General features: G+C 39.2%; 2 protein-coding genes and 1 long non-coding RNA gene across 4 annotated transcripts; all 3 read right to left on the bottom strand.

Moving 5' to 3' along the window:
- Positions 1-389: 389 nt before the first annotated feature.
- soat1 (sterol O-acyltransferase 1) lies at positions 390-9905 on the bottom strand. Of its 2 annotated transcripts, none has more exons than XM_030084103.1 (16): positions 9807-9905; positions 8525-8664; positions 7478-7536; positions 6638-6786; positions 6383-6442; positions 6089-6196; positions 5710-5995; positions 4354-4432; positions 3533-3617; positions 3387-3432; positions 3150-3279; positions 2914-3011; positions 2730-2828; positions 2366-2501; positions 2057-2202; positions 390-1966 (listed from the first exon to the last, which is right to left on the bottom strand). In XM_030084103.1, the coding sequence occupies exons 2-16, from the start codon at positions 8661-8663 to the stop codon at positions 1898-1900; spliced, it is 1689 nt and encodes a 562-aa protein (XP_029939963.1). In that variant the 5' UTR covers position 8664; positions 9807-9905; the 3' UTR covers positions 390-1897. The 2 variants fall into 2 exon arrangements, with proteins under 2 accessions (XP_029939963.1, XP_029939964.1); XM_030084104.1 differs by lacking the exon at positions 9807-9905 and adding an exon at positions 9452-9570.
- LOC115382048 (collagen alpha-2(I) chain-like) lies at positions 9781-16582 on the bottom strand. The gene is made up of 15 exons (XM_030083689.1): positions 16485-16582; positions 16313-16366; positions 16111-16164; positions 15960-16013; positions 15762-15815; positions 15624-15677; positions 15443-15496; positions 15236-15253; positions 15002-15064; positions 14767-14919; positions 14535-14667; positions 14334-14440; positions 13915-13989; positions 12875-12940; positions 9781-9990 (listed from the first exon to the last, which is right to left on the bottom strand). The coding sequence occupies exons 1-15, from the start codon at positions 16485-16487 to the stop codon at positions 9781-9783; spliced, it is 1152 nt and encodes a 383-aa protein (XP_029939549.1). The 5' UTR covers positions 16488-16582.
- A 333-nt stretch (positions 16583-16915) lies between these two features.
- Positions 16916-17993, bottom strand: LOC115382355 (uncharacterized). The gene is made up of 3 exons (XR_003930528.1): positions 17886-17993; positions 17611-17664; positions 16916-16971 (listed from the first exon to the last, which is right to left on the bottom strand). It is a non-coding gene; the product is annotated as an uncharacterized LOC115382355 (long non-coding RNA).
- Between the last annotated feature and the right edge of the window lie 6651 nt (positions 17994-24644).

Raw genomic sequence — 24644 nt, 5'->3', positions numbered from 1 at the left:
ATCTCAGTTGCTTTCGTTGTTAATCCTGACTTGTTAGATCCTGACTCGCATTACCGAGAGATGTGGAAATCTTATGATCTTATGTTACCCAAAATGCCTTAAAATGTTGAAAATTGTAATAACAAGGTGTGTGTGCGCGCGCACGTAAAGGATAATAATTTTTTTTTTTTTTTTGGGGGGGGGCTCTATTTTATCGACCACTACATACTAGATTTGTATATTGCACTCGTTATTCAACCCTTCAAGTAATGTTAATATCAACAATAAACATGTCTATAATCAGATCATTATGAGCTTACAAATGACTGATTCATAAAATTGTTCCCATAAGCAATGCCAGAAAAATATCCACAACGAACACAGTGAATACTAATGAGTAGGCACAGTTCTGCTCCAAAAAATTTAATATCCAAACAAATGGCATTTCTTCAACTTGGCACTTAATGATTATAAATAATATTTTTACAGACATAAAATTATAAGGAAAAATAAAATGTTGAATACAAGTGAGTTCAAACTTCCAACATATCCATTATAATAAGCATACATTAAAAGAAAAGATTTGCTGGTACCTGCAGTACATCGATCTCAGAAAACCCTCTGATGCCAAAGAAAGAATCAAAATGAAAAGCTTTAATACACTGCCTCCTTGTGGCCATTAAATTGTATAGGAGTGTAAAGTTTGCCCTTGCTGATTTGTGCTTGTATGATGCATCCTGCAATTCAAAAGCACTAAACCGTTTTAAACAAGTTGGAATTGGCAATAATATCTGTGCATTAACATTCCACAAATTGAAGTAAACAAGGTCTAGAAGCAGCAACACCTCGGATAATACCTTGATCTGACATGTGAATTACTCAGCACCCAGTATCAAAAAATACTAACAGTAGCCCTTACAGTTAATGAAGTACCATTGCTTTTCTTTTCCTTTACAGCCAGCTGCAAGTTTTACAGTAGTAGTTATTCTGCAGTCACGTGACTGGCATCACTGCACATAATTCTCATATTGGTCATGAAGAAAATATATGATAAATATATCAACATGGTCACAAGAAACTTTCTGTGCAAAGCTAGGTGCACATTCAAAAACAATTGAATCAAGTCAGTGATAATGCACCCAGTGCAATCGTATCTTCCCAACAGGTGGCTGCTCAGATAAAGATCAAAATAATAAAATATTACATTTGTGAAATATACAATTCAGGTGTGTCATAATATTTTGCTCTTTGCCTGACACTTAGAAATACAAAAATAGCAACTTCTTAACCATGTCACTGTGTCAAACATTGTCCGCTGCCATTTCGCTCCCCTCTGAAGATGAAAACTGCATTCCCGGAGTTACAATACAGAGACAGAGATTCATACAAAACACCAAACAGTTGACATTTTCAAGTTCAATCCCATCAGTAGAGAAAAGAACCAAGTCTATACGGTCTTTGAAGTGAAAATACCAAATGTTCTTTATGACAGAGAAGAGACTCCAGATGTTAAATATTAACCACTACTGCTTATGTAAATAATATTTCTGATGGTGTAATGTTTGTATCCAGCTGCCATTATTGCCACTGTCATATTGAGATAAGGAGGGGTTTCACAGTTGATTAAGGCATCAGGAATAGCAATATACAGAGCACATCAAAAAGTTTAAAGACCTTAATGTGAATCAGTAGGGTTGTTGTGGGGTTGCCTTTAACCTAAAATAGATCAAGCATCATTGTGACTTTTTCTTTTTTTTTTGGCATTTTGGCTGAAGTTCTTCAGTACATTCTTAGACAAAACATACAAACATAGTGCAATAAAATAAAACAAAGAAAAAAACAAAAGCAATGGCAGGAAAAGAAGAGCTGGTGTAGTTCATAATAATGACTGCACGTCCTTTTCCCGACTCACTGTAGGTCAGAGCCTGATATCAGGCTCCTTCTGACAGCTCCAGGAGCGAGGTGTCAGTAAGTCTAGAAAGGAAGGCTGCAACAAAAACAGTAAGGAACAGATGATGTAACTTCACTGAATGCTTTGTAATAATATAAATCCATTGAGTTCTCAAATCTGTGTTACCTCCTTCACAGGACAGTAGCGCTGGGCATACCACTCTTGGGAATAAAGACAGATAATGACCCCCTGACCCAAGAACAGGGATGTCCACATAATTATGTTCCATATGGGGCCTTTCCTCTGGTCATGGAGAATGAAGTTAAACATCACTGAGGAAGGACAGGAGATAAACGCTGAAGCACAATTAAAATAGAAATGCACAGCCATCAGATGATGGGCCAAGAAAATGTCATTATTTGGACAAAGCTAAATACATATAATACACATGTTCACATGTACTTTGGCTATTTTCAAAGATGGTGAAATGCTTACTCCCAAAGCACATGAAGAGGCAGAAGAGCACAGGATAGAAGAAGCCAAAGCAAATGGCTAAAATGTACTCATGGACCACTGCGGACACTGTAAACACGAACAGCATGGCGGTTGTTCGGAAACGCTTCTTAGATACCTGGAATAACAACAACAAAGAAGATACACACATCAAAACTCAGGTATGATTTTCTTCATTTAGAAGAAACATAAAAAAAAGAAAGTCAAAACTTTGAGACTTAAAACACAACAAAAAAATGTTATTTCAAATTCATATAATTTTCTCTTTGTAAAAGAATGATAAACCAAACAAAAACCTTGAAAAAATATTATCAATGCAGTATGCTTACACACAAAATACACTCACCAGCAAGAAGTCACAGTACACGTAGTAGTAAAGCCAATCATGGACCACCACATTCCAAGTACGATAGTAGTTAGCGTAAGATGTTGAATTCCACCAATCCTGTGACATGCATTAAAAATATATGTATGTACAACTGAGAACAACAATGGCATTTAGTTTACAATCCGGAGTATGAAAGTAGTACCTTGTAAAACATCCTGTCAGCAAAGCAAAGCATTTCCGCAAAAGCATTGAGCCAACAGTGAAGGAAGGCAAAAAATCCAAGGAAGAGGACCAACACTCCTGCAACAAAAAGGAGAAAACAAATGGTCAAAAACACCGCAATAACATACATTACTCATCTACTGATATAATGCAATTAAACCTCTAGTCAGGGCCAGAGGTTGAGTAAAGTGCCCACAAACCAGTGGCCAAGCTTACCTGGCAGGATGGAGTTGAACACACAGAGGACCATGGCCCGCAGGTCAAAGAGTTGCAAGCTAATGCTTCGAAACTGAGGTATACACAACCGCACAAAGATGTAATAGGCATAAAACAGACAGCCAAGCACCTGTGGGGTAGGAAAAGTTGGGAAAGTCAGATCAGATACAGGAGGCAAAACCTTTGGCTTGCACACTTCAGTAAGTGAAACAGTGACAGCGTGAGAGTCTCTGGTACCTGAAGTAACTTTGTGGCCACATAACCCCATCTAATCACTGGATTTCTGTTCAGTGAACAAGTAATACAAATTAAATTAATATGGGTTAATATGTGCAAAAGTTTCCTAACAGAAAATGGTGAATGTCACAACAGGGTGTGTTTACCTTGGGTATTTGTCTCTGTAAATAAGTGTGGGTGCAAACAAGAAGTAGAGATACTGAGAAACCTGAGGGACAACTGGACCAGGGCCTGTGGATGACAGATGAGAACACTTAAAGGGATACTTCAACATTTTGGCAAATTGGCCCATTTAGCGCAACTCCTTAGTCATTTCGAACAGCATACTTACTTTTTTTTGTGAGAGCAAGCTGTTGTTTATTCAGAAATGAGTCGGGGAAGGTTTTCGGGATGGACACAATGGAAGTGAATGGTATTTTTGCTTCCCCTCATCAAACTCATCAAATACACAATCCAACAACCCCAAAACACTTTGGTGGACACGTTATAATCCCCACATTCACTACGCTGTGAAATATTAATGCAAAATTACGAGATTGAGTTGTTTTTGCGAAGATTGCTAAAACAGAACTACTTACTAAACATGGCGTCTGGGCGTAGTGATTTCAAAAGAAAAAGTAGTTCCCAGTATTTGCTTCAGTGTCGTAACGCTACAATATTATTTGTTGGTGTTCCACAGCGTAGTGAATGTGCAGATTATAACATGTCCACCAAAGTGTTTTGGGGTCGTTGGATTGTGTATTTGATGAGGGGAACCAAAAATACCACCCACTTCCATTGTGTCCGTCCTGAAAACCTTCCCCGACTCACCTCTGAATAAACAACAGCTCGCCCTCACAAAAAAAGTAAGTATGCTGTTCCAAATGACTAAGGAATTGCGCTCAATGGGCCAATTTGCCAAAATGTTGAAGTATCCCTTTAACAATATAAATGATATGCAACACACAACAGTCGTAAAGTTACATACTGGTCTTGTCCTTGGCCCAGGTCAGCACTCTTGGTACATTTTCCCGGACAAAGGAGTGAGCTTTCATCATTAGACGTACCTGAAATTCAAATATGTAAAGCTGTCATTGAAGATATGTTGTTTCACTCCAGGTTGGTCAAATTTGTGAAAAACACACATCAGAGGATACTTAAATATGATACAGGGATGACAAAACTATACATCTATCCTTGAGAATTAGTAAAAGAAATTGTGCAAAAGACACACAATATCAGTTTAAATAATCACTCAACTCCATTGTACAAGCAAACACTGGAAGTATAAGCTCCAAAACATCATTATTCTGTAAGAGTAAAATTATCCCAGTGAGGAATGTTTGTTTTGCACGCGTTTCTACAGGACTTACAGGACATTCTACTTATTTATCCTGTCTGAAAGTTCCCGCCCTGATTATTTGTGAGATTTAGGCTTGTTTTTTGTTTTTTTCATATCTGAATATATGACCGACATACTCGCAGGAGTGACAGGAGCCGTGTTAGTTAAGTAAAATACAAAACAAAGGCCTTGGTGAGGTTTCCTACAGCATTTACACTACAAGACACAATGACAGCCTATCGAGCATGGAGACATTTAAAACATGCAGAGCTACATTTTCTTATCAAATTTTTTTCCATTTTATCGATGTAATTATTTTTTTTATGCAGGCAACTGTGAATATCTTCCAATTACATTAGATTTATGCTTTTCAGTTTAAAATGTTTTTTGTTTTATTATTTATCCTCAATGTTTTAAGTTAGTTGTCTGCGATTTTTTTAAACATTATATTTATCTTATTGTCATTTCATTACTTTGCTTTGTTGAGGTATCTTTTTAAAAGCATTTTCAATCCATTTCTCATTTAATTTAGTTACTTCAAGTTTGCCTCTGCAGTCACACCCACTATTTTGTTTTGTATTTCCTGTGTTACTGTTTTGTCCTGCTTTAACTGTGAGAATCCTTCCAAGCATGCATGAACGATGCTACATAAAAAGAGCTTGATGGCGGGACTGAAGGTCATAGGTAGAAAGTGTTTCATATCTGAAACTGCTCTATGCTCATTGTTTTATGTTGTGTATTCTCAGCTTTGTGGCTACAAGTTCTCACGGTCACCGAAATCAAAATCAACAGGAAGATTTTCTCTTTGTTCGTGTTTTCCTCTCCTGTCCGATCTGTCGAGTTATGTCTTTTATGTCGTTTTATTTTTTTGCTACACAAAGAGATCACTTTCCCATGTGCTATTTCAGGGTGAAATCACTCTTCATTTTGTAAAGTCAACACAAATTAACAAATCAGGATAACAATATGGTTGCCAGCAAAAAACAATACTGGCACCTCTACCTGTTCCAGGATGATGATGAAGCAGGATGCAGGTGGCAAACTGTTGGTCACCACCACATATGTTGGCAGGAATCCCAAACCCAGCGCTTGATAAAGAAGGAACACAGAGCCAAAGAGCAAGCTGTACAACCTGGGATGACTAAAGGAGGCAGACTGGCTCTGTGACCACAGGTAGAATAAGGCGTAGGGAATTACAAATGCAGACAGGAACATGCAGATCCAGGTGCACACCACCAGAGGAAACTGTCCAAACGCATACACCAGCAGGTCAAAGTCAAGCACCAGCCTATGCAGAGGAGGAAAAAGACAATAAATGAGCTTTATTTACTTGCCTGACTCATTCGTATTGGCCATAAAAGTTGTAGAAGTAATTTATTACCTGCTTTCATCTATAAAATCTACCACAAGTGTGCTGAGGATAAATAGAATGAGCAGGGCAATAAACATGTGATAGATGGTCCTGATGTGGTTCACTTCAAAGAGCTCACTGGCAAAAAAAATAAAAAATAAAAATAAAAAAACATAAAACAGGGCATAACATAAATATATGCACAACTGTACCAAAATTATTATACAAACTTCAAATTGAAATTAAACCTTAAACACAAGTACTCTATGAACAAAAAAACACAAAGCATCTGAGTGATTTGTATAAAATATTGTGTTAACTTACTCTAGAAGGGACCTGCGATTTACAAACTGCTTTCCCTGGCCATGAGGAGGTCTGAAATTCCTGCGGATAAGCAAAACAGAGACCATTCAGCCACTCAATAATTCCTGCAAGATGAAGAGATTAACTACTAACAAGAGAAAATGTTACAATCAATTGCTTCCATCCTGAGATTTAAAATAGGAAAAAAAAAGGAAGAGTTTTTTTTTTTTTTTTTAACATTTAGTCGGTTATAAAAGAGATACTGAACTGCAGAACCTGAGTTTATTTCTCTCCTTGTCTGATAACGGTGGTGAGAAGACAGCAGAAACGGGTGCAGGCTCCAGGCTGACTGATTCTTCAATAAGGCTGTCCATCAAGTCATTGACCTGATTGTCAAACTGACGTATCAGGTCACTCTTCAGGACCTGTTCATAGAAAAAGCACATGGCTCTGCAGATGCTTGAATGCAATGATTTGTCATTATGTGACACAATGTTTATTCAAATTATACAAAGTTCATGTAAATATTGTCTTGCTCACACCAAATACAATGTTGCTGCTTTTCAATGCGACTTTTCCATGTTGTAAAGCAACCCTTCAAATCGCAAACGTGCTGCACTATTAACAGCACTGTAAAGCCAGAGTTCTTTAATGTCTGTCTTATTTCCGTATTAGCAATGAAACACTTTACAACAGAAGGCCCCTGTATGTTAACCCTACTGGTAAAAACTGCTGGTACCAAAGAACCCTTACATATAAACAAAATTGCAGCCCAGCATTTTTTGTGCTACATGATGAATATTCTTTATATAAAACTAATATAGCAATCAGAGAGTGCAGCCCTCCGCCCAACAGCTCAGTCACCCCTCCTGATCAATTACTTCCCATTGACTGTAATGGCAACATGTTCAAAGTGATTCAGAATCTGTGATTTGATCTGGACCACTCCCAAAAGCTTATCGCTTGTTCCTAGTCCCATTTTGGACATTTCCTGAAAATTTCAACATAATCTGTCCATTACTTTTTGAGATATGTTGCTAACAGACAGACAGACAGATCAAGCTCATAGTCACTGCAGACTGAGGCTTTTCTCAAGAATAATACTGACATACAAACCTCCGCTTTTCTTTTGAGTAGCAGCTTTTTGCTGATCACATGCTCCACTTCAATTCTCCCTGAAGATGAGAAACAAATGTGATTATATGATATAATGACAACTGTTAACATACTCTTTTGTAAGTGTATTCTTACAGCAGTGGACACTCCAACATGATTAAGAGTCAGCTGAGGCACCATCACCCTGGTTCAATACTTTGGAACATATAACATTATTGAGGACTATTTGGTTAATATTTCATCAAAAGACCAACAAAGAGCAAACAAGAGTCAGACTGTGACCTATTTGAGTAGTTGGCTCTAGAAAGTAGAAAATTCAAATTCATTTAAAAAGTACAATTTCAATGAAAATTATCTGTAGTGATTTAAAAAGAAAGGGGCAAGGCAAAGTAGATTTTTGTCTCCGAACTATAAAAATTTAACAGTCCAGGAAAATAAAGAAGTCAAAAAGAAGGAATCTTCAGGTCCAAATCTAGAAATTACAAAAGGGAGACACACCTACGATGTAAATGACAACTACTTGCAGCTGAGGTTATTACAGGCCAGCAGTCATAAATGCTGGTGTTAAACAAGTTTGTCCTTACAGACACGGACATTAAGCACTCCACCCACTGAGCAACACAGCAAACACTGTGGTAAAGAATAAAATAATAAAAACTCAAACCTGATCATGTAACAAAGCAGGAGGCGAGTGTATTATGCTTTCCTGACTATTATATATTCAGTTTTTTTTAGTTCACTTACAGATGTACACGTGTCAGACCAGTGTTTGTCAGTCATTTCTCAGTACTGAGTAGGCATGCTTTCTTGGTTACATTTGCAGGGTACAGAAGTCATTTTAGCAGGAAGTAGACTCTACCCTGTCCTTCAATCCAGTGATTTTTCATCTTAACTACATCATACGTGAAAAAAAAGGAAAACACAAATGACGAGTAAATCAGCACATGATATAGTTTCAGTACACATCAAATAAATGGTGCTTGACGGAACTAAAAAGAAGGATCAGAGCTTTCATCAAGGTGCTCAAGCTCAGAGAATATTTCTTACCATTGCTGGTGGGAACATGGTCTCCCCTGTCTTGGTGGCGTCTTCCAGGACTAGCTTCCTCATTCAAATCAGGGAAGGTTGGCATCTTAGGAATGGCTCGACCACGGATCCGGAGGACAGCTCCATCCTCACTTTCCATCCTGAAGTAGCACAGAAGTTCAATCATTTTGCTGTCATCAAGTGGGATTTGACCAATTTTAAAAATATATGAATCAAATATATATGTTTTACACAGTATCATGAAAAAAGTGCCAATAGTTCTTCATTGTAAACCTTTGCAGAAATCAGTTTACCCAGGTTTTACCTGAACTGCTTTGGTTAAATGATGAGTGCTTCAATCATGTCAAACATGAACCCACATATGCTGCAGTGAAACAACACTTTAGCTCTTTCAGGCAAACAGAGATGAATGCAACGATTGAGTTTTACAGCTATGTGAAGTCAGCAAATCTTTACTTAAACAAACACTAAAAAAAGTACACACGTTGCTATAACCTGTGTACTAATATGTGTGGGCTAATGAACAGTTTTTGCAGTCTTTATAATGGCTGAAATGGCTTCTGGCAATTTCCAGGAAGCCACTTGAGATGACATTGACACATATCCCTTTAATTTCAAATATCTTCCAAAACATTGAACATGTCACCATTTTTGTTCTCAAATATGAGGGCTAAAAGATCAACTGACCTGCAGACTCACCGATAAAGTGTGATATGAGTTGCTGAAGCTGAATGTTCAGGTGTAACACAGAATAGTATGGGTCACTGAATTAATTCTTTATGTAAACAAACGATCAAACAGACCGGAGCAAGGAAGAGATCAGGCATTTAGTAAATGTCAATTAGCAGGATCTGAAACAAGCACATGCCCAGACACTTGTGGCGACCTAATGAAGCGAGGGCTCGTTTGGCCCCCATTCATCCCCACCTCACATGGGAATGAAGGGCGAGAGGATTTTTGATGGACGGAACAAACGGCAATCCGGCCACTCCGGGACAGCTAACAGCGGAGTTAGCTCCAGTCAGCTGATTTCAGGTCCCAGCGTGACAGACAGCATAGCAGCTCATTCAGCAGCGACACGCCGCCCGGCTCGTCTCGCTGTCCGTGTAAAGACACCGGTGTCGAGTTCGGACATGAACGCTGTTAGCACGGCGGACAGGAGCTAGTCAAATTAGCCAACTTGTTGACGTCGGTCGTTAGCTGCGGAACAGGTTGACTGAATGAAGCACGGAGAGAGAAAAAAAAAGAAAAAAAATTCACCCGCCTTCCTCTGGATACTCACTCCCTTCAGGATACAGCTGCTGTGCGGTTAAACCTCTCAGTCCGACGGAGCCACCGCAATCTGAGCAGCTGCTCTCTCCACTTGTTGTGTAAACACTGAAGATGTGCAGGAGGATGGAGGTGGTGGAGGTGATGATGATGATGAAGAGCAAGGCTGCACTGCTGATTGGCGGAAAGGCTCTCCTCTTGGTGACGTCACACCGAAACCAAATTTGAGCATTGAGGTCCACCAGAGAAAATCCAGAGATTGCAAAACGACACATTATTTAAAAGAAACACGAAAATAACTGCAGGTAATTGAAAATACACTTTTTTTAAAAAAAAAATTATCATCAAAAATAAGTTTCTCTCCTCTTCACAGCCTCACTTCACAGTGCAGCCTGTACAGTCATGTAGTGGTTATCACTCTCTCCTCACAGCAAGGACTACCCGGTTCAACTCCAGGCTTCTGGGTCAAGGTATAGGGGTTTTCTTCCAGAACTTCTGCTTCTTCCTGCAGTTCATTATGACTGAGGCAACTCTAATTTGCCTGTGGGTGAGAATGGTTTTTCATGTTTTCTGTGTGATTTTTCTAGTGGTAATAAAGTCTAGTTGGGGTCCATTCAGAGAAAACCAACTGTAGATAACCCATGCATAGGTTGAACTTAGATCAAATGTAAGAAAGGCCACCAATGCACCATCCTGAAGCTAAGAAAGGCCACCAATGCACCATCCTGAAGCTAAGATGCAGCTGGATGGCATTGATTGTCATATATTAGATGTTAAATTTGAACTTCACTTTGATTATGTGACGTTTTGTGCTTTCAAATTTATTTAGAGAAACATGTCAGCTGATTTGAAATCTCTGCATGAGAGACAGTGGTTCCAAACAGAATGACCTCAACCACAACAAAAACTGGGACAATCTTGTCATGAGGCAAGAGTGCTAACCACAGCACCACTGTGTGACTCATTTGAGTCTATTCCTTAACAAATTACCAGATAAAGTATTCCAAGATCTAACCTCATGGATTTGCATTGACTGCCAGAGCAGCCGACATAGTGCCGACATGCAAGGCTTTTAAGTGTTTTTTACAAGCAAGATTTGAAAATGTTAAAGTCAGTGGCCTCCTAAAATTGACATTGAAGCTTTAATTTTGTGCAACAAAAAATAATAACAGAGATTATTTTAACCAAATTTCTACTAATGGGCAGAGGCGGGCCGTGCCAACAGGCAAACCAGGCATTTTCCTGGGGCCCCGGCTTTTAGGGGCCCCCTGCTAGGTGCAAATTGTGTGCAAAAAAGCTTTTTTTTTTTTTTGGTGTGCACGGATGGGGTGGGGGCCCGATGAATTTCTTGCTTGGAGCCCCCAAGGACCCTTGCCCCACCACTGCTAATGGGATTGGTCTTCATAATGCTCCAACCTGCTAGGAAGGACTTTTGTGGAGAAAACAAGTTCTCCCAGGGCTGCCATATGTTTTTTTTCTTTGTATTGGGCTTCTGGAATCTGCACAAAATCTGAAAGCATTAATTAGCTCCATCTTGTTTTGGCAACCTACCAAGCTCTGTGTAGAATTTCTCCCACAATGTTTCATTCTTCGTGAACTTCATTTGGATAAGGCACAGAAAATGAATCAATGGGTGGATTTATTCAACCCTGGATCTATACTAAGTTTATAATGTTACACAAAAACTTTTTAGTAAGAAGACATTATGCAGAAAATGTTCTCAAAAACTGGACCTTAAAATTCAACTTAACAGGATTTATTTGAAGTTATTTTCAAGTTAAGTAAGTTTTCAAATGGTACAATGAGCACACTGAATTCTAGCTGGTCTCATGAGTTGAGTGTGACAAAATAATTAAGACCAAAGACACAAGAATTCATTTATTAAAAAAAAAAAAAAAAACAGGAAGTGTCATAATAGAGGTCATTCTAATGACCACAGTTTTTCATGTGGTCTATGATGCACATAACGCAGCGTCATAAGTGAGCTTGTGAGTTGGAATACTGCAGCCTAAAGCTGTTGCAGACATGAATTTCATATAAGGCTCAACATGTATGCATTGGACAATCCTGCATGGTGAAACAGATAAACACTCTGTGACACAAATATATTTCGTATAGTTTTTGCTCTGGCTGTTGTTTCATTTCCTATCACACTTGGGAAGCAGAACCTTGGTCAAATTAATAGCAGTTTTTGCAAAAGTTAATCTACCATTCTAACACCTGATATGTACCAGAATCACAGACAACATTCATAGACGTGTTCAGAGAAATGGAGCTGTACTTGTGTAATGTTCTGATGGTTTTAACTTGTCCAAGCACAAAAAAATGAGACAGATATAATCTCTTCAGAACTTGATTATTCTTTTAACATGATCTTTTCTGAATTACTGATTAATCGTAAAACATAGAGCATGTATATTTCCATCAGACTACTCTACTTTGAACATCTTCTACTTTGAAGATGTCCAAAAACCACAGTAGGATTGGGATTCTTTGATTATTAAGAGAAATAAAAGAATTTAATTTAACCCATCAGGGCTCCAAATCTCAAGCCCACCTTCCCGGCCTCGAAGGAACCACTGCCCGCATAACTGATTAGAATATACTTAAAATGACCATTATCCTGCCATTGCCTGTGAAACCAATACTTCACTCTTGCAGCCCGCAACTTGCCAATTGCTTATGACTGAATATACAAATGATGTAGGGAGGGTTCAGCAAATATAAAGCAAAAGGCTCAATGTTATTTGACAGGTTTAAAATAATCACTTTGATGTAGTGTTGGTGATACTGAAAATATACTTCTGATATAAGTTACGGACATTTTTTTTTTAGCATTTCTTTGTTAGGATGGCTTGACCACAAATTAAAAAATGTTTCACATGATAACATCTAATACTTACATTTCAATAAATATACAACAAAGTACAGTACAAAACTCAGTCAACTCATTGAAAAGTATTCATTTCCAGTCATATTTACAGAACCTCCCAGTCACAAGAAGCAGATGGGCCCTAAAAATACAGAAATCTCAGAGAGGTGGGGGGACATGGTATGCATGTCTACAGCCACATTTCTGACTGGAAGGAACTCCATATCACCTCGATGTAAGTCTGTGCTTCCTCGAACCTTCACCTGCAGCGTCACCTGGGAAAGGACCACAGAGAAGAGAACATGCTGAGCCATGTCACTGGACATCAGGAAATATTAGAAAGTATGTTATGGATGTGTTTTCAAAAGAAAGAAAAACCTTTTGGCCTTACCTCACTACCTATTTTGGATATTGTTAGAAGGTGTGAATCAATTTCTTTGCCCGAGTCTCCCAGCAGGTGAATAATCACACGGGATAAATCCACAGCGGCAGCAGCGCTCGACAGATTTGCTGCACAGTTCAGAGTAATGTGCTGGAAAGATGTGTGGCTGTGTAACCGCAGAAACCTTAGCTGGACCACATCCAGGTCAGTATATTTGATCTGATAGAAACATAAAGCATTTAAACTGTGGTGAGAATGCTAATTCATACAAATTTATATTAAAGGTGCCGTAGGCAGGATTTTGCTAGTCAATGCTAATTTTGCTGTGTTTTCTTTGGATTAAATGTTAGAGTATACATTGATAATCCTTTAGGAGTGTAGTATAATTGCACTACCGCGAGGGCGCAGCGTTTCCATCTGTCTCTGTTCTGAGCTGAAAAGGAATCTCGACTGCTCCAGGTATTTTTGACCAATCAGAAGAGCCCCTGAGGCTCTATCCTGATTGGTCGAGCGGCAGCGCTTCAAAGCTCTGCTTCTCGTGAACGTGCATAAGGAAGTCCAGGCTCACATATTTATCTGCCTCGTTGGACATAACATCATCAAAACACCACGGAGGACACTGTCTGTTTCTACTGTAATTCTTAAAAAAAAAAAAAAAAAAAGGCTTTGACCCCAGGCCCGCTGTGAAAAGGTCACAGGTGAATCAACCCGCCGGCACAGGCGGCCGTGACACTGCCGGCCCCGCCCGGCACCCCGAGGTGGGCATGACTCCGGGTTTCAAATCGCCATCTTAGATGGGTCAAATCGCCATCTTGCGAAGGTAATCCTGCCTATGGCACCTTTAATGATTGTTTAATCAATTCATACCTGTTTCTCATCATGAGGATACCACTGCTCAGACATCTGTGATATTGTCCCATTCCATTCGAATCTCATTTGAATCTGAAAAAAAAGAAAAAAAAGAATACGGAGTGATACACATAAGTCTGAAAAAAGAAAGAAGTTGATCTAATAAAAAAAAAGTGCACATCACTCTGGTGTGCTGCTTTACATCATATGCTGTTTGCTTGAAATCTTCAGAAAAAAATCCTTTATCATTACAGTTGTGCCTTTAAGGCAATTCCAAACACTGTTGTGTGAAAACATGTAGTGTCATCTGACCATGAGTCTTAAGAGCAGCTTTAAAAATAAACTTTTATGTCCATTTATGAGTACATCTCTTTCTTGCTGTCTCTGTAGAGGCTGAAGCATGAAACACCAATCTTGCCAGGTGAAAACAGCTGCACCTGTGAGTGTTGGGGGTGGATACAGGTTGTTCCTCCTGCTGTGAAATTACACAACACCTTCACAGCATCATAGGGGCAACCTTGGTTGGGGTCCATGTAAAAGTAACCTGGAATGTCATAAAGGTTTATTTTAAACAGTGTGTCACTGGTACTCCTGAAATATACAGTATGTGACAAGTGTGAGCTGTTTAAAAGATTCACCATCATTCAGATGTGGGTGTACAAGACTCAGCTCATAACAGGTGGTGCCAGGGTCGTCTCTGGTTCCCAGCGGCCAGCTGAAAGATTCCTCATCTTCATCTCTTTTAGACCATCTTCGATATAATGTTCTGAGCTGCTGTGAAATGATTAATTATTCAGGGAAGAATGAGCCAGGTGAATATAAAGCATGGCAATAAGTTTTTCAACAAATGACAGAAAAGCTTATACTAACTTTTTGTTGTTGTTTCCTTTGCTTCACACTTAGAGCAGTTTTCTGCTTGTATTTTGGGCTTGATTTAGGCTTTTGCTCTGTTTTCGGACCTGGTCTAATTCCAGGTTTGGATTCCATCGAAAGCCTGTGTTTGCCAGGTAAACCAGGTTTTCCCTGTGAAAATGTGACATGATACATGATTTCAAGCTGTTTGTTGGTACAATATTTGTAGTAATGCTTACTGATCATGTCTTACTGGGGGTCCACTCATGCCTTTCATTCCCTTTGCTCCTCTTTTACCTTTAAGACCTTTCATTCCCTGAAAACTCAAAAACACAGTTAATGAATAAATGAAAATGAATGCAAGGGTTCCACTATAACAGGTGAGGTTAAAGGCCTTAAAGCATTTTGCAAGTTTCAGATAGTGTTTACTGACATTTGTGTATGAAATGATGAAAACAAATATAAAAATACAGCAAATCAGCCTCACCTTCTTCCCAACAAGGCCCTACACCAGTGACAGAGAAGGAAGTAATCCATTAATTACTGAAATTCACATCTATGTAAAGGCATCTATCACGTGTTTAATATTCAGTCAAGATATACATGTCTTATATTATTAGGTATAAATTCAGTGTAAGGTGTCAGACATATGTATATACATTATTATGAATTGCAGAATATCAAAGTAACATACAGGAACTCCACGGGAGCCTTTGTGACCACGTGGACCACGCGGACCAGTAAACCCCTGTGAAAAGCAGTCCGCTAATTAACTTGGCCATCAATGCCATTTGAACTGTTCAAAAACAAACAAACAAACAAACAAACAAACAAACAAACAAACAAACAAAAATTCAGTGTTTTTTAACATTTACCTGTTTTCCTTGATGACCTATGTGACCCTTTAACCCCTGCAAACCAGGAATTCCCTAAAATAAACAACAATCATAAAGGAGAAGGATATTAAGCAAGCCACTGCATTAAACAACTCTGTCTAAACAACTTTAATTCACCTTCAGCCCTGGTGATCCGATTGTTCCCTGTATCCCCGGGTCACCTGGGACACCCTTGAAGCATAAACATAAAAAATGGCTTATGAGTAATATTTCAGTGTGATTTACCAGAATGTGTTTTACAATTAGGAAGCTTGTAGAAGTTAAATGTTAGTTATTCACGTTGGAACACTGTGAGTTTTGTGTTTCTGACTTTACTTTTGTGCCAAGATGTCCAGATTCACCCTTCACTCCCCTCAGACCTGGTAAACCCTGCATCAGTACCAGTGAGAGCCAATCACTCACACGAACAGCCACTGATTTTATGGAGGACTGTATTGTGTTGTTAAAAAACCAAAAACTATCATACCTTTGGGCCCATTGGCCCAGGAAGCCCAGACATACCCTTTTGTCCAGTTTTTCCCTGAGAAGAGCAGTGAGACATTACGATGACGATCATACAACATATAATATTATCTTCTTCTTCATATTATAATAATAATAATTATTATTATTCCCACTATGATATATGGACCTCTTTCTTATATTTGAGACTTCGAATGATAGTGTACCTTAAACCCTCTTTCTCCAATTTCTCCTTGAATCCCAGGAGGCCCAGAGTTTCCCTATAAGCATTTCAGACAACATAATGCATTTGGTACACATAAAGGAAAAATAGTTTTGAATGTAACAAAGTCTTTGTGTCTAGGGCAGTGCTGGTTTTCATCTAGATATCAATCTTACCATCTTTCCACGGGGGCCAGGTTTTCCGGGAGCTCCTCTGGAACCGTTATCACCCTTTGAGGTAAATGGGTACAGTTTGTCATGTTTTAAGCTATTTGAGAAAAAAACACTGAAACCAGAGCGTGGTCAACTTCTCCTACCGGATCGCCTTCATTACCCTCAACCCCCAGCAAACCATCCAACCCACTCAGGCCCTGAGAGAGAAATACAGAAAAGAAAACAATCACCGTTATTCACAGATTCAATAGCTAACCATGTTGAATGGAAAATGAGCTGAAAAGATCTTTTTAAAATCTGTGACGCTGTTAATGTAACACACTGTTATCAATTAATTTTAGCTTCAGTTTTGGAAATGAAATGTGATTTTTCCAGAAATCAAATGGAATTTATGTTGGTTGAATTTGCTTATTTATCTGTCATTAGGGATACTTGCGGGTTTTCCTCGTGGTCCAGCAGGTCCTGGTTTCCCTCGCAGGCCTTCAGTCCCCTAAATGAGCATGTGTTCGATTCAGCATATTGTGGTTGGAAGAAAAATGACATTCACCTGACAACTATATTGATAATGAGTCAAATATTTTTCAGACACCCAATGAAGGAAGTGGATGATAAGCAATGAAATGGGCTGAGAACAAACTGGGTTCAAAATTTATGTTATTATCTGGCTCATAGTGAAATGTATGCCTTACGATATAATGAATTTTCACACTTTATCCAGAATGTCAACTGGGCTAACTTTCACAGTGCTACCTCTTAACATGCTATTTAGGGATGCTTAAATGTAATATTTGGCAGATGTGTTGTTTTATAAGATTCAAGGTTACATACTGCTCAGCAACTACTACTTTTTTATGTGTAATGAGTAAACTTCAATGTTTTGTTTGTGAGAAAGAAAAGCTGCGGTGTAGACATTTCACTGCCAAGGAACTTGATGTAACATCAATAAAAAAACAAAAAACACTGAAAATATTGAGCTATGAAAACAGTTAGAGCCTATAATGACTTCCCCACAAAGACAGCAGATTAGTTTGATGAGGTCTGGCTTGTGGTGTCTGTGTCTATGCAGCTGTATTAGATGTGTTTTTTTTTTTTTTTGTTTTTTTTTTTGCATCAGAATATCAAAACTCACAACTTTCCCAGCAGCTCCTCTGATCCCCTTCTTTCCAGGCTGTCCTCTTTTACCCTTTGTAAAGCAAACAGTGAAATGAAAGAGATCTCAGTGCTCATTTTATCGAGAAGCAGACAAGCCATAATCCAATAAGTCATCACACTACACAGTATTTGGACGGCCAGTCGTCACGCGTCACAGTATTTGATGTGTTGTCACACATCAAATACTTTGATTTCAACAATTTTATATCTAGCATTAGGTACCTCTTTTATATTAGCGTTGCTTGTGCTTACCATTGGCCCCTGTGTTCCTTTAGTTCCTGGAGGACCAGGTGGGCCGGCACGTCCAGGTCGACCTTTAGCTCCAGTGGTGCCAATAAACCCTGTCTTTCCCACAATGCCCTGAAAATAATGTCACATAGTAAACAAAGTAGAACTATGGTGATGTGAACCCAGGGTTGCAGATCATTAAATTATTAAAGATCTTTTAAAGATATTTACAACAACAGTGACTTCAAAATTTAAAAATGTGTGTATTTGTAAGTTTCGAAATGTCATCGTACCACGATGCCGCGTTTTCCAGCATCTCCTTTCGCCCCTTTTTGACCATTTAAGCCCTGGAAAAAGCAAGAGGGTTACAAAGACACATAACCTTTTTGGATCTTCTCACACACCATTCGACATGCTACATCAAATTAACAGTGCCCACAGGGTGAAACAGACATCGAAATCTCACAATGTTTCCTTTCGTGCCTGCGAGACCCGGTTTGCCCTTCTCACCAAGACTGCCCTAAATAACAGATACGAACAGCAAAAAACACAACTAAATAACAGAAAGCGCATATAGACAGTGGATACAAACTCAAACCACTGAAATGTATCAAAATAACTAAAATAAGTCATTTTACCTTTGGTCCAGGGATTCCAGTTTTGCCTTCATTACCTGTCTGACCTGGCAAACCCTGGAAAAAAGGCCAAATTAATTTTACTCATTCATTCATTTTCCAAGCCGCTTTATCCTTCTCAGAGTCGCAGGGGGCTGGAGCCAGCTACTTAGGTTGAGGGCGGGGTCCACCCTGGACTGTTCACCAGCCTGTCACAGGGCCAACACACAGGGACAGACAACCATGCACAGTCACATTCACACCGATGGGTAATTCAGGGTCACTAAGTAACCACCAATTAACCTGGCATGCATGATTTGGATTTTGTGGGAGGAAGCCAGAGGACCTTGAGGGAACCCGCGCAGTCACGGGGAGAACATGCAAACTCCACACAAAAAGGCCCCGAGTGCCAGTCAGTGTTTGAACCTTTGAACCGGGGACATTCTTTCTGTTAGGCTAGAGTGCTAACCACTGTGCCACCGTGTGGCCCACATGAATTTTAATGAAATATAATTTTAAGAATATATGATTTAAACATAAATTCAATTACTGCATGAAACCTCAATTTGAATTACGTTGTGGATGGAAAACTTACTGGGTATTTCAAGCACACGCATGCAATATTCTTATATCACCATGTTTGACCTGTTTGATTTTTTGTGAAAGAAAATCAAACTGCAGCAAGTCATTTTGCTTTAAAACAAATCCTACACCTTAGGTCGCTGTCTGCACACTACACCAAATATGACTAAGTTAAAAATATACTACAATATGACTAACATTTTTGCAACTCTTTAAAGTAAACACAACAAATATGATCAATAGTTCCACATACATTTTCATGCAAACTGAGTAGATATAGTGGGTATATTAATTAGGGTGAAATAAGACATACTGGTGGTGATGGTCCAATTGGTCCAGTAGGACCAACATGACCAGGAGGGCCCTGAAACAGAACAGCATAAAGTTTATTTCCACCTGTGTCATAAACAAATCCTCTCTTTGGCGTATACAGGCCCTCTGAATAAGGATATTACACCTTTATAGGCTAATACCACGACAGACAGCATTTGGTATTTAGAGTGTACTGACAGTGTGTCCCAAGAGCCCCTTCTGGCCTTTGAATCCAGTGGCCCCGGTATTACCCCCAGGTCCAAACCGTCCAGACTTGCCGGGCAGACCCCTTGCGCCTGGATCACCCTGTGAATGTATCATCATGACAAATTTCAACACTAAATTGCCACACTATCCAGTTCTGTCATTTTTGTGGGTAGGTGACTCGCCTTAAGCCCGGGGAAGCCTTGTTTCCCCCTCTCTCCCAAGGCTCCCCTGTAACCCTAATAAGGTCAAACAAAGTAGAGGAAGTTCAGTGTCTCCTTCACTGTTCTGCACATTTCAGCGAGTCTCAGGAGTCTTGGGTAAATTCTGCTTCAACGTTTAGTTTTCTGGTATCTAGTACAGCTCGTCCTGTAGGAGTCATCTCATCCTAATTCCTGCCTCCTTCACTGTTTATCTTTAATCCTCCCAACAGGAATCTCAGCATCTTCATCACTACCAACTCCAGCTTAGCCTCCTGTCTTACACTCCCATTGTCTGTCCCACTTTATCCTAAACTCTGTTATTTACGCTGTCCACCACTATGGATAGTTGACTCCAAGTACTTGAGTTCATTCACCCCCACTTTGCATCAGTATGAAAATAGTATTTATTACTTCCTGTAAACTGTTGTCATGTCCACCTGAGAGACTGGAACCTAAATCCAGGTTACAGCAGGGCAAGCAAAAGACATGCACACTTGAAGAGCTCCTCACGGAGATCTCTCATTCACCTGCCTCTCCAGCTCCAAGCTCCAGAGAGGTCTCTCTCACCTGCAGCCACGCCTGCCTCTTTATCGTTTCACCTCAGGTGTTCCAATTACCCCCACACTCACAGAAAAGAAACGAATAAACCACTCCCCTTTTAACATATCACAACTTAATGACTCTATTAATAAATATGCAATGATAGGACAACATGATAAGAGTGAACATAATAATTAAAATGATTGGCCAATCAAACGACATAATAAGCTATGGTAACCTTTTACTCAACTCAATTCCCAACTCATAATTCCACATAACACAAAACATATATATTCCCAATCACCCCACAAATAAAGTGTGTGTGTTTGTGTGTGGGTGTGTGGGAGTTACACAGACAGGGCGGCAGGCCCGCGAAGTCCTCCCTTCACAACTACGCTTTATACAGAGCAAATACTCACCTGTTTCCCTGGCAGTCCCTTTGTTCCCTGTGAGCCCCGGTTTCCTCTTTCACCTTCAGTGCCTTTTTGCCCTTTCTGTCCAGGAGCTCCACTGTTTCCTTTGTAGCCCTGAAATTTAAATGAAGTCTTAACTTATCAGTGCTTTGAGAGTGGTGCTTCCTCAGATCCTCAAAGATGCAGTAAACATCTGATAATATGCATCAAAACCAAATGTTTGTAAATAATTCTGAGAATGAAACCACTCTGGCATTCATGTTTACTTAACGGTTTTGCCTTTTTCTCCAGATGGCCCTTTAGGTCCCCTCACGCCAATTGGACCCTTAAAAAGAATCACTTGGTTACTATCAGATAGTCACTGGCTTGAATATACTGTAGGTATTGCAACAAAATGCATGTAAAACTATTAATCTATATTTGGTGGCTTTGCAGCCAGATAATCCAACATTTAAAAAAAGGAAGAAATCCAATCTGTGACCAACACAGTCTAATCAATATACCTCCTCACCATCGAGACCGGCAACTCCCTCCTCCCCCACAACTCCTTGGGATCCCTGGAAATGTGACACATAACAGAAAAAAAAGGCACTGATTGAATAATGAATCATTTAATTCAGAAAATGCCTCTCATGCCTATTCATCATATTTACAACTCTTTCATGCAATCATTTCAGGTTGATGAAAAAAAAAGACAAAAAGTGTGAGATACGTAGAGATCAGCAGACTGAAAAAACTGTTCTTTAAATTACCTTTTCTCCGTTTGGACCAGTTGATCCAGCTGATCCTTGAGGTCCATCTTTACCCTAGTGTGGACATTTAGATGGATTATTAAATGTCACCTGTCACATGGCTCCACACTCTCTCACACTGTGTGAACACTGCAGTGCTCCTCCATGTTGGACTTCACAAACAGTGGCCCCACGTAAGACTCCCATGTAGTTTCTTTGCCCTGTGTCTGAAGGGAACAAATGAACTCTGGCTCAAGGTCCTGGTGTCCTTTGTCCAGGTAGGGTTTGTAGTCTTGTGAAAAAAATGAAGTACATTTCTGGCCACTCAGACAGATTCAGAAAGGTATTGAAAAATCCTAATACAATATCTGGGTGACGTTACAGTGAAAGACTCACCTCATAGCTTACCGGGAGCACGGCATAAAAAGGACCTGTAATATTACATTCATTATACCTGTTTTCACCAGAAAATACCAAAGTCATTCAGAGAGAGCCTCATTGACATTCAGATGCTAAACTCTGAAAACTGAGCTTTCAGATATGAGCAGGACGGTGAGAATGTAGCTTTTTAGCAAAAAAGGGCTATTGAATTTATCTTCATGCTACAGTCAATGAAGGAATTGCTCTAGACCACCACACCAAACATAGCAAAGAAATGACTATACTCTCATGCATTTAGAATTAAAGCCGTGCTATTTAAAAAGAAATGCTTTTGTTGAATTTTAGTTTTTCAGTATTTTCAAAATAAAAGAAATTGATGTCAACAAATGATTCATGGGGAATAAATGGCAGGTATGGCAGTTGCTCATTAGAAACTTTCACTTTAAAACTAATAGATAAAATAAGTCTCTGCTCTGTTTCTCTGGCATACATCGATCTGCTTATATCACAATTTGCAGCCTGCACATGACAAATTTTAAATATTTAAAAAGCAAAAGCAGTGAAATTAACTTACAGGGAAACCTGTAACTCCGAGAAGCCCACTCTGCCCCTGGGGCCCTTTGTCACCTGGAAGACCACGGGGGCCAATATCACCCCATGGTCCGCTGTTACCCTGGATACCCTGAAGCAGAATGATTTCACACACACACACACACACACACGCACGCACACACGCACGCACGCACGCACGCACGCACGCACACCCCCATAGTATTCACTTAAGCTATATTTTACAACAACTTCCGCACATAACTCTGAACATTAGTGAAAAGATGGGTTTTGCTGTGTCACATAGTGTATTCAAATCCAAATCTATGGTGCAGGCAGCAGGCTAAATAAGTGGCGGGGCGGGGCGGGGGGGGACTGTCTGTGGTTAAAAAAAAAAAGCTGTTCTCTAGCTTTTTTGAGGAAAGCAGCTCATGAGTGCACACTTCCTTTTAGGAAATACCAACTGGGAAGAGATCCAGTCTTGTGACTCTGCTCTGGAGTCAAGCTGATAATGAATATGGATGAATGGATGAGACCAACGTGGAATGTAAGCTGATCAGCAAGGATAACCGGATTTTTAGAAGGAATGAATGACAGAAATCATCTTACAAGAAGTCCTCTGTATCCCTGAGGTCCAGGCCAGCCTCTTTCACCCTAAAGGATGGTCACATATGACATGAGTAGAGATTTCAGTGAAAAAAGACACAAAAGAAACTATTCAGTGGAAATAATTTACTCACAGTGGGGCCTTGTTTTCCCTTTGGTCCTTCCTCTCCTCTTTTACCCTTCATAGCATGGTCAAAAATGTCACAAGTGAGAGAACCAAGTGAACTGTTTCAATAATTGATGAAGTTTGTATTAACTGAATGTCCAGACAACTAAAAAAACAATCATACCTTCAGTCCTTTGCTTCCTATCAGCCCATTGTCCCCCTTTTTACCTTGAACCCCCTGAGGAAAACCAGGGTTTCAATTATTTTAAAATTACAGTTGCATTCTATTGCATCAACTGAACTTTTAACACGTAAATGTTTGGACATTGCTTGCGGTATCCCCCATGGGTCAGTACTGAGTCCCAAACTTTTCATCCTTAAGAAATTTGCAGTTTTTTAAATTGGCTTTATTTGCAGAAGGTTTACATAAAGCACTTGATAATAACTGCAGAAATATTTAAATTTGATTTGGAAGCTAAATTAAAGAATTGTTTTAACAGAAATGCATATTCACTGAATCAAAGCAAAACTGAAGTTAAGGTATTTGAGAGTATCATGCAGATAGATGGGATTAATATTGTAACCAAATTCCTCAGTGTAATTCTGGGTGAAAAATAAAATGGAACTCTCAAGTTAAAACATGTGAAACAAACTGACACAAGACATTTCAATACTCAGTAAGGTAAAACACTTTCTGGACAACAATTCACTATACATTCTGTACTCAGAAAGTAATTCAGTAATACCAGCATATTTTTAGTTTTTTACCTTTTATTGAACTTTCCAAAAGGCATTCTTTTTTCTTTTTTTTTTTTTTTTTACAAAATTACAATTTTCACAAATGAACAAAACTGTTCCACAAATAAAAATACAGAAGAAAAGAACAGCACTCAAACTCCAAGAATATGAAAGTCATTATAATGGAGTTCATTAAAGGGTCAGAGGTCCTAATGTCTAATTTCAAGAATTAGTTCAGTTCCAAATTGCATTTAACTCCAATAATGTTCCAATGGTGTCTTCCATTTCTGCCGAAAAGTGTGAATTCCTCTGATGTGATGTCTCAACTTTTTAAGAGTCAGAACCTCAGATATCTGAATTTTCCATACAAGAACAGAGGAAGGGTCACCTCCTACAAACTTCACCATAATTGCTTTCCTTACCAGCATTAATAGTGACCGAATCCCTTCCTCATGTTGTTTAAGAAAATTCTATTTCCTCCACTGACACTTCCAAGCAAAGATAGGAGTGGATTTGCTGACATGTATTGCTTTATTGCAAAACTAATATTTGCGTATATTAGCCTCCATAATATCTGAATGGAATTGCATTTCCACAGGCAATGCAGCTTACTTGACTTTTACATTTGGGACAACATGGTGAGACTCCAGCAGTGTTTTACTGTGAAATGTTATGTTTATCAACACTCAAATTCAGCATTTCTGGAAAAAATGTTGACACAAAAATATTTAGTTTTTTGTAGTTGAAAAACTGTAATGGATGAGTGGGCTGGCTTTCTCATGCACACAATGTCTGTCTTGTAAT

This window comes from Salarias fasciatus, chromosome 23 (genome assembly GCF_902148845.1).
Source record: "Salarias fasciatus chromosome 23, fSalaFa1.1, whole genome shotgun sequence".
NCBI lineage: Eukaryota > Metazoa > Chordata > Actinopteri > Blenniiformes > Blenniidae > Salarias > Salarias fasciatus.
Note: the sequence above shows the minus strand (reverse complement) of the source record. Positions and strands in the feature narration are given on the sequence as shown.

Coding starts and splice junctions, on each gene's coding strand:
- LOC115382048 (XM_030083689.1), bottom strand. Junction 16,014..16,110: donor CTGGGCCAATGGGCCCAAAG/GTATGATAGTTT, acceptor GTACTGATGCAG/GGTTTACCAGGTCTGAGGGG. Junction 14,441..14,534: donor ACACCCACATCTGAATGATG/GTGAATCTTTTA, acceptor ATGACATTCCAG/GTTACTTTTACATGGACCCC.
- soat1 (XM_030084103.1), bottom strand. CDS start 8,663: ATGGAAAGTGAGGATGGAGCTGTCCTCCGGATCCGTGGTCGAGCCATT. Junction 5,996..6,088: donor GATTTTATAGATGAAAGCAG/GTAATAAATTAC, acceptor TCCTCTGCATAG/GCTGGTGCTTGACTTTGACC. Junction 4,433..5,709: donor TCATCATCATCCTGGAACAG/GTAGAGGTGCCA, acceptor TTTGAATTTCAG/GTACGTCTAATGATGAAAGC.